The following is a 12,241-nucleotide window of genomic DNA, read 5'->3' on the forward strand; positions in this document are numbered from 1 at the left end:
TGGCAAGCGCAAGGTCATGAGTTCGGTTCCCGGTACCGGAGAAAAAAAAACAAAAAAACAAAAAAAAAAAAAAAAGAAAGAAAGATGTATTAACAGATTGGAGAAGTGGAGCCTAGGTCTCGTTGTGCAGCCCACACTGGCCTTGGAACTTGCAATCCTGCCTCAGCCTCCCAAAAGCTGTGATCAGAGGCATGTGCTTCAGATTTCAATACCACCAAAAAAAACAAAAAAAAAAAACTATAAATATGTAAGATACGTTCACTAACACAAAAAATGCACCTGAAAACTAAAAGTATATACTTCTTAAAAGAAAAAGAAAAATCAATGAAATCAAATGCTACAGTTTTTTGGGGAGGGATAAAAAAATGGCTAAATCCTTGGCAAGGCTCGACAAATATTTAAGCCAGGCATGGTGGTGCATACCTGTCATCCCAGCCTTTGGGAGACTCCTTATAAAGCTAAATATAAATACAAAAGATCAGAGGTTGCCAGGGATTAGGCGTGGGGGGGGAGGGAGAAGAACAGGACCACAACAGGTATCATGAGGAGTTTTTTTGTGTGTGATGGAGCTGGCCTAGATCCTGACTGCGGTGTTTTACAAATATATGTGTTAAAATTGTATGCCTAAAAAATAGATGGGTTTAATGTATGCTCATTTCGCACAAATCAGTTCTCTATTTTAGTATAAGACAGTGGGCACAAAGCCATCAAAAACAACAGAGTTATAAATAGAGCCAGCGAGACCAATATCTTCCTTCAGGGCTGCCCCAAGTCAGCTGCCTGCTGAGCTGTCTGTCCTGAAGTCTCATTTCCAGAAACACCATGATGGTGAGCCACCTCCATCAGACTTCCAGAGTCATTCATCTTGAAGGAAGCTGAGGTGGGCTCCACATAGTTTATCTGCAACTGACAAAGTAAATGTTCCTGATCATGAATCTTGAATAATTTTTTTAAATGAGATCTACCTCCCTCTTTTCTCCTTCAGTTCAGTAATTCACCCATATTTAAAAAAAAAAAAAAAAAAGGGGCTGGGGATTTAGCTCAGTGGCATAGGGCCTGCCTGGCAAGCACAAGGTCGTGAGTTCAATTCCCGGTACTGGAAAAACAAACAAACAACAACAACAAAAAAAATTCACCCATATTTTGGTTCCCTACCAAATGAGTTTCACATTTACTCTTAAAATATAGCCAATCTGAGCTTCTACTCAAAGTATTTAAGTTCCATTTATAAAGAAACAAAAAGATCTCTGATGGTAAGAACATAGAATCCTTGGCATAAGGTATGAAATGGTCACCAAGGCTGGGGATGTAGTTCAGGGCCTGTGCTTAACAAGGCCCTGAGTTCTATCCTGAGCACCAAAAAAAAAAAAGTTACCTACAAGACCACTATCAACATTAATCAGTGCTTTGACTTTTTTGCTCTCCAAAATCTACTATGTTACATTTGTTCTGCAACAGTTTTATGTAAATAAATTGCCTCTCAACATTTTGAAATAGTCACCTCATTTTTCTCTAATAGATCATCTGTTTTTACAAAGAGCTAAATGCACAGATGCCCCATAAGCTAATTCTCAAACCCCATTTTGATTTTCATCAAGATTTAAATCTACTTACTCTGATCCTCTATTCTTTCTATCACGGTGTTAATTAGACCCAAGTTCACATTTGATTCAGTCCAAGTGCTCTCTACTTAACTAGGTTTATAAGAACTTAATACTTGTCGGGCATGGTAGCACAAGACTGTGAAACTCAGCATTCTGGGAGGCTGAGGCAGGAGAATGCCAAATTCCAGTCCAGCCTGGGAAACACAGTGACACAGCCAATTTTGTCTCAAAATTTAAGGAAGGCTGGAGATGTAGTTCAGTGTGAAGACCCTTGGTTCAATCCCCAGTAACACACACGAAATGAAAACTCAACCATGGATTAGTAATTTTGTATAGACACACTTCTGTATTTAAAAACAAAAGCAGGGCTGGGGATATAGCTCAGTGGCACAAGGTCCTGAGTTCGATTCCAGGCACCAAAAAAAAAAAAAGAAAAAAAAAAAAAATTAAAAAAAAAAAATGAAGGGAAAGAGTACGGTAGAGGAAAGAAAAGGGCAGAAAGAATCCAAAGCACTGTGCAGGGCACAGTCAGACTCTTAACCTTATTCCTGACTTCAGTTTCACCCCACAGTTCATTTCTTTTTGCCTCTTCCTTTAGCTCGAGCTCTCTGGTAATCTACTTGGTTTATGAACAACTTCTTCTAAGCTACCCGTTCCCCATCTAGGTAACACATATGGTTCTAATTCAACTTATCCGACCACGTATTCTTTCAAAAATGTGCTGAGTGACACCCATACTGAAAGCACACACAAGAATGATGCAAATAATGAAACCCAAATATGGTAAACTTATGAGTTTGTGCCTATACATTTGAAAACTCACTGGTCATCCTTGCAGGATGCCAAGACATCCGTATGTATAAAAGATACTAAATAAATGGGCTGGGGGTATAACGTGAACAAGCAATGGTTCTGCCACTTTTAGATATAAACTATTGATATTTAGGTAATCAAGTAACTATAGAGGACAACTTACTCTTTACAAAAGCATTCTAACTGACAAATGAAGAAATGGGAGAGCTATAACATCACCATCCTCAACCAGACAATACTGAAATCTAAGCAATGATCATTGCCAGGCATGGCGATGCATGCCTTAATCCCAGAACTCTAGGAAGACAAAGCAGAAGAATCACAAGCTCAAACCCAGCCTTGGCAATTTAGCAAGACTCTGTATTGAAATTTAAAAATTTTTAAAAGGGCTAAGGATGTAGTTCAGTGTAGTTCAATTCATTCCCCAGTACCACAAGTAAATGACCGAGCAATACTGTATTTTGTAAAATTTTAAAAAGGGCTAGGATTGAAGCTCAGCATGAAAGCCCTGACTTAATCCTCTGTACCGCAAAACAAACATCTCCTCCTCCCTTGGTCCTCAGGCAGCAGCAACCCTGCCAACATCGTGGCATCTAGGACTTCCAGGCTCCTGAACTGCTAGACAGTGAATTTCTGTGTTTAAACTGCACAGTTTATGCTATTTTGTTAAGCAGCCCTAGCTAACTAAGACAGAGTTTACTTTTAGAGATATGTACTTCAGCACGTAATGATGAATTGAGAGAAGGCCTGAGGTTTGCTTCTCAATAACCTAGAAAAGAGGGAAAACTATAGACATATAAATGACATAAGATCAGCTGACTATGCAGTGTGCCTGTTTATCCTCCTAAGTTATCCTGTAAGTTTACTCTTCTTTGTTTCATGCCACTGCTTGTGCAGCAAAACAGAATCATTTGTCCCATATTCAGGCCTTGTTTCTTTGGGGCATCATTTCATTTTGCCCCTCAGTCTGAAACAACCCACTCAAGCCGTTTTCAGACAAAAATATTTTGTCTGTGGCACTATGTCTTTCCCACTGCATCAAATCAGGAAGCACAGGAAGTCTGGTTGTTTCATTTTCAGTGATCCTCAGATTAATCATGGGTGCGAAGCCTAATCCTTCCACTGCAACAGTGCTAACGTATCACGGTCTACATAAGCCACTGGCATAAGACAGCCAGCATAGCGAGGACACACAAAGTGACCCTTCTCCCAAGATGAACACAACACTCCCAAGTCTTCAACACAAGGAGCTCATCTCACTCCTAACAAACCCTCAGCAAATTTGCTTGTGTTGATCAATATATGAAATAATCAGTAATATTTTAAAAGGGTCAACGGTGAGAAGTTCCAAAGTCTAGTTCTAAGCTTCTCCCACGTGAATAACAATTTTAATCTTGTGTGTCTACATTTGACCATCTTGGCAATGCCCCAAAGGACCATGGGAAGGGTAAAATGAATTACAAAGGAAAAACATCAGGTACAGCAAATAAAACTTTGTTTTTTAAGTTAGACTTTAGCCAGAATGGGTGGAAAAATGCAATAAACTAAAAATTTGAGATGCTACCACAATCTAAATTGGTATTATGAATGAACTAAAAGAAATCTCTAGCCAGGCATGGTAATGCATACCCATAATTCTAGCACTCTGGGAGGCTGAGACAGGAGAACTCCAAGTTCAAGCACAGCCTGGGCAACTTATCAACTTAGTAAGACTCTGTCTCAAAATAATATTTAAAAGGCTGAGGTGTAGCTCAGTGTAAATGCACTTGGTTCACTGCCTAGTGCCAAAAAAAAAAAGACATATAGAGTTTAATCTTGAGTCACTGTTTCCATCTACAAAAACAAAAAAAAAAAACCAACAACAAGAAATAAATTCTGTTTCCATCTACAATGTATTTTAATACATTATATAACTTGAAAGTACTTTGTGTATACCAAACAATCAACTTGTTACAAAGATTAAATGTAATAACACTGCTTTGAAGAAAAATCTGTGTATGTAAAATATTCTGAGCACAAATGATTGCATACCAAGGAAACAATGGCAATCAAAATTCAGACCAGCATCCTTCAACTCACCACCAAAGAAACTTTTTAACCACACTTTGCACTTTGATAAGGGTTCTGGCTTAGTGACCCATCCAATGTCACTTTTAAAGACTAATCGGAAACAGGACTAGTTACTCTTGATTTTATATTAGAAACACATAAAGCTGCGCAGTTCCCCTACACAACTTTTCCAAGTCATTTTTAAAAGAATTTTTAAATTCTATCAGGAAGAGTCAACAGTTTCTCAGATCTCTTTGACTACTGGTGTCTCAATTTCTCACAGAGACACCATTATGCCTTGGAAATTGCTGGAATCAGCGATACAATTGTGCTACCTAGTTTGTGTTTATGCATAATTGTTATAATACCACCATCTGAGCCAAAGGAAGCAGGATAACACTTTTAAGTAAAACACAGCAGCAATGGAGGCGTGGTGCCACCTATTTCAGCTCCAGGGGTAGCACCAGCTCTGCTATGCTCTTCTGTCTCTTCTAGGCTCTGGCAGAGTACTTGGCATGGCTGGTGGAAATTACCAGAACTTGTCCTCCAGAACAATATGACGAAAACCCAGGAAAATAGCAAGGGAAAAAGAGGATAGCATGACTACCTCTCAGGGAAAGCAGAGGGACTCCAAGATCACGGAACAGCAGCAGAAGGCAGCTAACAGACGTCTGCACAGACCAGAGATAAATGACACCTGGCTCCTTGGAAAACCTAGTGCTACTGCCAAATGCTGCCATCACAAGCTCGGAGATCAAGATTCCTCAGAATGAACCATCATTACATGCCTTATAATTTACCCTTGTAAAACTGTTTATTTTAAATTTTATTTGTCTGCCTTAATGTAACACTTTAGAACCACTCTTCAAAGAATAAAACACAGTGTGAAAAAAATAAAATATAAGTAGCTAGTATTTATCTTTTTTAAAATTGCCAAATAAAGAATTTCGTATTTAAATACATAGTAATTGGCAAACCCACTAGAAAAACCCGTATGAAGCAAGATCCTGTCTGGATAGAACTGCAGGAGGAAGATAATCCAGTTATACAAAACTCCAACTTTTTTTTAATAGTTCAGAGAGCAGAGTTTTTAAAGATATTCCATATGCTTACAAAGAAAAGGTCACACATCAAGACACAGACCATAAGAGAAGGATTTTGTGTTCTACCACACCTAAGGCTGGAGGGAAGGCAAAACTCCTTAGAAAAATTAATAATGGGTTTAGATCCTTAGATCATAATCTTAAATAAAGTAATTCTTACCTCCCATTGTAAGTGTGGCGGGATATTTCGTATCTGAAGTTTCCGAATCCTGTGAAAGAATTTAAAAATATATTTAAAGAAAAACAACATACAACAGTACAAGGTCTTAATACTCAACAAGGAAGTTTAGAAATTACTTAAAATATTAATTTTATATTAGCTATACAATATATAAAAATAAAATAAAGTCCAAGAAGGAAAAAAAAGGAGAAAGTTAATCACAGCATGCATATTGAGACCATTTGGAGGTCTGGCATTGTTGGATTGTTATGACATATTTTAAAAGTCACTAAAACTGGCACATAAAATGTTTTAAAAACATTTCATCTGATAACTATATTCAGAGCTGAAACCCTTTTTCTTCACATTTAAGCCTCCCAGGACATCAAGCCTTCCTTAGTCCAGATGTTTCAACTCTGAGATCACAGCCAAGGGGGCCATGAATTGAATTCAGAGAACTCAGAATCGAGAAAAGAGGTGAGATTCACATATTCTCACTGTCCCCTGACTGAAATTTCATGCTCTCTTCAATTATGAGTAGAGGCAATAAACCATAGAGGAACAGTACTTGTAGTTCTGACATCGATGTAAATCAGGTATCTTTTATGCCACATTACATTGTTGCAGATCTTTAAATATCATCTACACTTATTGCTGTGAAATTTAAATACATTGCTAGAACTTCTTGTGTTAAGAAGCATATATTACTACAAGTTTTACATTTGCTAAGTATTTTGAAATGTTTCCTTGATAATCCTATATATTTTATGTATTTTTTTTAAAAATGTATTTAAAAACATTTAAGAAGAGGGGTCCAGGGGCCAGGGATGTAGCTCAGCGGCACAGCGCCTACCTGCCAAGCATGGGGTCCCGAGTTTGATACCCCACACCAAAAAAAAGGAAGAGGCCCATAATTTCAAGACAGCCAAAGGAGTCCATAGTACAGAAGGCATTAAGAATCCCAGCTAGCACAGGGATCACAACTTTAACTCCAGTAGACCTGGCCAACTTAGTGACTTTGTAAGACTTTGTCTCAAAATAAAAAAACCTTTTAAAAAGAATTGGGTTGTAGTTCAGTGTGAAGGCCCTGGCTTCCATTTCAATCCCCATTACAGGGGTGGGGGTGGGGGGATCCCCAACTTAATTCAAATGCCTCCATTCCACACATGTGTGTAGGAGGGTGTGTGTGTGTAAAGAAAGGGAGGAAGGGCCAGGGATATAGCTCAGCAGCACAAGCTCCTGCCTGGCAGGCAAGAAGGTCCTGAGTTCAATTCCCAGTACAAGGAAGGGAGGGATGGAGGGAGGGAGGAAGAAAAACAGACTGTACTATAGGTTCCTCCTACTAACTACCCTCTTAATTGAGTTTGATATCTCAGGTGAAATACTTAAATTTTTTTACAACATTAGAACTACAGTGAGCTCCTTCTAGGCACAAAACACCAGTTTAGACTAGATTCACAGATTAGTCCTTTGTCTCTTCCCTTTTCTCAAAGCCAGAAAATGATTGCCACAGCTGCTGCCTATTCAGCCAAGAATTCCAAAGAAAACAAAGATGCACCAAATTCAGGTGTACTGTACCCTGTCGCAATCACAAAGTGGAGGGGCAAAGGGAGAAGCACTATTTACTTCTACAACAGAATAAAAGAAAGCAAATAATCAGGGTACAGAATACAAGAATGTCAATGTAAAAGAAAATTTCAAAACACTACTTTCCTAGAATTTCCAGATGAAGTGCTAATTTGGGATTTGTTTAAAACTAACTCATGGTGTACCCGCCTTTCTGGGGCCCCCTATTCTTTCTAGCTGTCTGTCTTCCCCTTTCCCCTCCTTTTTTGAATAAGCTGTATTCCCGCCTTGCAGGCGCCCGGAAAGGCAAGCAGCAGGTGCCCGGGAAGCAGCGCAGAGAGGTGCGCCGGCCGGCTGCAGCTGCATGGTCGAGAACCGCCATGCCACAGAGAAGCACCGACACAACAGGCCCGCCCGGAGACGTGCATGAACCATCCCGACATGGAGAAACCTCTGGGAAAACATGCCACACGGCGGGTCGCTCTTGGCCCTGCCCTTGAGAGCCAGAAAGGTCCGGAGTCAGGGGAGGAGCAGCTGATGAACAAGGACTCAGAGAACATGAGTACCGACGCCCGATGACTCAGAGGTCCAGCTGACTGAGGACGAGAGAGCCATTCCGGAGCTGGAAACCAGGAGGACCTTGCGCAATACCCGGGGAGACCCCCTGGAGGCCACTCTTCCCCTAACCGTGTAGGCTGCGGTGGAGGAGCGAGTGGAGCTCCGCAGAGGTCTGCACCGAGACTTCATGGATTACATGGGTGCCCAATATTCAGATTTTGAAGAACCGCCTTCATGGAGAAGGTACATGTCTAGGTCACCTGCCTGGGACACTTCGCACCTGATAGTGCTGGGACTGACTAGCGGGCCGAGGACTTCATCCACATGTTCCTGCCGCCTGTGTTGACGGTTGCAGAGGACACTTAGTGGCTGCGGGGTCCCAGTGCGCTGGGAGGCCGGAGAGAACACCCCTCTGCTTTCTTAGACAAGAGGCATTCATAAAGCATACTTCCCTGGATCTCAGTTCAGTAGAGGGACAAACTATTCTTGAGGATGGGTTTGTTGCTCAGTCAGCCCCAGATAGTGGAAGGGGGCTGTAGAGATGGCTTTTGCCCCGGATGGCTCGCCCGAGATGTTGGTGGGAGCTGCCTCCTCAATGTATTGTGGCCATGGTGAGGGGGAGGCCAAAGGGAGAGGGCAGAGAGACTGAGAGGGGATGGCTGCCTTTGTTGCAGCACTGGGAGAGGCAGACCCTGGGTCTGGTTCTCGGGGACCCCCCAGGGGGGGTGGCTCATCAACTGCATCCGTCCGCTGCCACTGTCGGGGCCGGGCCATCTCCAGAGGGACTGCCCTGGAAGGCCCCCTGGGCCATACCCTGACTGTGGGGCTGGCCACTGGAGGTCGGGCTGGCCACTGGAGGTCGGGCTGCCCTCTGGAGCGGGTGTCCCCCCAGGGCTCAGACCCCTCCTACCAGCTGGTCTGGCAGGAATGAAGGGGCCCAGGGCATACTCTGCCTTCTCCCTCTGGCCAGACCGCTGTCTCCAAGAAGAAGCCCTGCGAAATCATGAGTAAAAGGGAAAAAGTGGACCGCCCATTGCTGGACAGTGGTGCTGGTCTCTCGGTCCTTCTTTTCAGCCCTGGCCTTCCTTCCAGCTCCTCAGTGAGGGGAGTCACTGATGTGACTCCTCAGTGATGTCACTCCTCAGTGAGGGGAGTCACTGATGAGGAGGTAATCCGCTATTTTTCGCAACCCTTGGGCTGTAACTACTTGTTGGATCTTTCTTGCATTATCTTCGTTTTCCTGAGAAGCCACTTTGAGGATGCCAACATGTATTGCAGCAGCCATTGATGATTTCCTACCAATCTATCCATAACTCTGTAATGTTTGTATTGTCCCTATGCTATTTCATAAATGTATGTATGTTTGTTACTATGTGTTTTCAACAACAACCACTGAGAATAGTCAATGATTATTTGACTGATCATTCATGTATAGCTCTATTTGTTTTCCCTAGAGACCACTCTGGAGAATCCAAGCTACAGCATAACAACCATTGATAATTTCCTGCCATTTTTGTCTGTAACTCATTATTACTTGTCTATTTGTTTTCTTGAGAAACTATCTTGAAGATACCAACAGGTAAAATAACAACCATTGATAATGTCCTACCATTCTGTCTATAATTCAGTGAATGTCCCTATTGCTATGTTGTCCTTCTTTTACTCTTTAAAATAAAAATAAATAAAAACTACAGTATCTGGCATGTGGGAGGCATTTATTTAAAAAAAATGAATAAACTGTATGTATGTATGTATGTATTTGTACCGGAAATGGAACTCAGGACCTTGCACTTGCCAGGCAGGCACTTGTGCCACCGAGCTATATCTCCGGCCCCATCTTCCTTTATTTAAAAAAAAAAGTAACTCGTGCTCATAAGCATTTTTTTTTTTTTGGTTTTTCTCCGGTACCGGGAACCGAACTCACGACCTTGCGCTTGCCAGGCAGGCGCTTTTGCCGCTGAGCTAAATCCCCAGCCCCTCATAAGCATTAATACCACAGAGCAGGTACTATTTTTCTAGAAAAGGTTTTTTAAGAAAAAAGCTCAAGTACAATGTCAAACACCAGTAGCCCCAACTACTTGGAAGACTGAGGTGGAAAATAATCACATGAGCCAATTAAAAGGAGTAAAGTCTAGCCTAGACAGCATAATAAAGCCTTCAAGCAAGCAAACAAACAAACCAAGGGAATGAATGTTTAAAAATACATCACTGAAGCTAGGTATGTGGCCCCCACCTGTAATCCCAGCACTCTGGTAGGCTGAAGCAGGAGAATTGCAAGTTTCAGCCCAGCCTAGGCAACTCAGCCACTTGGTAAGACCCTGTCTCAATGAATGAACAAATGAACAAACGAACAGACGAAATGAATGAACACCTAGGGATATAGCTCAGTATGAAGGTCCTGCCTACGTTCAATCCCCAGTACCAAAACCATGAGTAATACCCTTAACAAAAAATGTTTTAACATGCTGCTACACATTGCTTTAGCTATCACAGAAGTTATTCACACTACGTAAATATTTACCCTCGGTAACTAAGGAGTAAGAATTACTTGCTACACATATGCAAATAATAATCTACTTCAAAACTTAGTACCTGACACACTAAAGACTAGCAGCGGTGTTAAGAGACTAAGTATTCATCCCCATGGAACTAATTTTTGAAGTGCATTTGTGCTACCAAAATTTTTTCCCCAAAAGGTACACATGTAAGTATACACAATTCAAGTCAATTAGCAGATGATAATTCATATTATAAAAACAAATATCCACTGCACAGAATTTCCAAGAAATCTTTTAAATAGAATAGTATTTTTTGAAAATTACTAGTAATCTAGCCAGTATGGTGATGCATACCTGTAACCTTAGCACTCAAGAGGCAGAAGCAGGAAGATTGCTGTGAGTTCGAGCCTGGGCTACATAAGCAAGTTCAAGACCAGCCTTCACTATATAGCAAGACTCTGCCTCCAAACCAAACCAAACCCCCCAAAAAGTAATCTATTAGCCATGTTTCCCAAGGACCTTCTAACTGTTCTTCGAAATGCACATCAACATTCATTTACTTACTGGAAGTTAATCCAGAATACTCATATATCTTAAACAGTTGTCTAGTTTCCATATCTGAATTACTCAAGTCTCTTTTTAGATAAACATCAGAATTATTTCCATTATAATTAAGTGTTCTGACTCCAGAATTGTTCTTTCCCATTTACCCAGGAATCAACAGTTTTCCCTCTTGTTCCTAAGACTTTGCTCCACTCTTGAAAAAGAGCCAGAAAGTTCAACAGGAAACAGAAGCAACAAAAGGCATGAAGTGGAGCCAGGCAGTGCGGAAACCCCAACTTCTGCTATGGAGAGAACCCCACGTTCCTCAGCTGTACTTATCAAGTTGGCTGTATGCAATTAACCACTACTTCTTTGAATATCTACCACTCAAGCTTTTAGAATTTCATTTGATTTAGGTTTGATTCTTAGAATTCATGAGTTAAGAAAACAGCCACAGCCAGGCGTGGCGGTGCACACCTGTAATCTGTAATCCCAGCACTTGGGAGGCTGAGGCAGAAAGGAGTGCAAACACCAGGCTGGGCAGCATGAGTACAAGGCCAGCTTGAACTACATGACGATTCCCTAGCTCAAGAAAACAAAACAATACCAATAAACTCTAAAGAGAGAAATATTCATGTTTTAATAGATTGCACCTACTATAGTAAGTTACTGAATTTCAACTTAACTACCAGCAAAATCCTCCTGTAACGCACATAAGTAGTAGTAAACAGAACATACATTTTGTGACAACAGAGACTAGGCTTTCTTCTCATCACTGCATTTTGGGTCTGGACTAGTACTTGGCACCTGATGAATACTCAACTGGTAATTAAAATTTGTTACAGTACATAGAGGGGGAAGAAAGACACAAAGTTCAGTGTCCCACGCTTAGGAAACTATTAACATTTCTAATGATTTTCTTACAGCTTATAAAGGAAGAAAAATAACTGCCACACTTAGGAAAAATGAGGTAAAATTTAAGATCTCAGACTAACAGATAACATCCTTTAAGAAGTGCCCACTGTGAGGCTAAGCATGGCGCAGTGACAGAGTACTCATCTGGCACACACAAGGCCTGGGTTCAATCCTTAGCACCACAGAAAGAATCTATACTGTGCTGGAATTATTACTAAGAAAAGTCAGTAAGTTAGTCACAAAACTAGGTTTCATTACAGGATAAAGAGCCAAGAGAAGGGCAGGCGTGGTGGCGCATGCCTGCAATCCCAGGTGGCTGAGGCAAGAGGATTGCTGTGAGTTGAGTCCAGCCTGGGCTACAAAATGAGTTCAAGGCCAGCCTGAATCGCATAGTGCAGCAGTCTCATAAACAAAAAAGAAAAAAAAAAAAAA

General features: G+C 41.2%; 1 protein-coding gene across 3 annotated transcripts in view; it reads right to left on the reverse strand.

Annotated features, from left to right (window-relative positions):
• The window catches only part of Igf2bp3 (insulin-like growth factor 2 mRNA binding protein 3), a 129,523-nt gene that overhangs the window by 70,667 nt on the left and 46,615 nt on the right, over positions 1 to 12,241 (reverse strand). For all 3 annotated transcript variants that reach the window (XM_013510584.1, XM_005377396.2, XM_013510585.1), the window contains one exon: positions 5,730 to 5,778. In XM_013510584.1, the coding sequence (XP_013366038.1) occupies positions 5,730 to 5,778 (49 nt within the window). The remainder of the gene's footprint in view (positions 1 to 5,729; positions 5,779 to 12,241) is intronic.

The sequence above is a fragment of the Chinchilla lanigera genome, unplaced genomic scaffold (genome assembly GCF_000276665.1).
Source record: "Chinchilla lanigera isolate Chin_1 unplaced genomic scaffold, ChiLan1.0 scaffold00009, whole genome shotgun sequence".
NCBI lineage: Eukaryota > Metazoa > Chordata > Mammalia > Rodentia > Chinchillidae > Chinchilla > Chinchilla lanigera.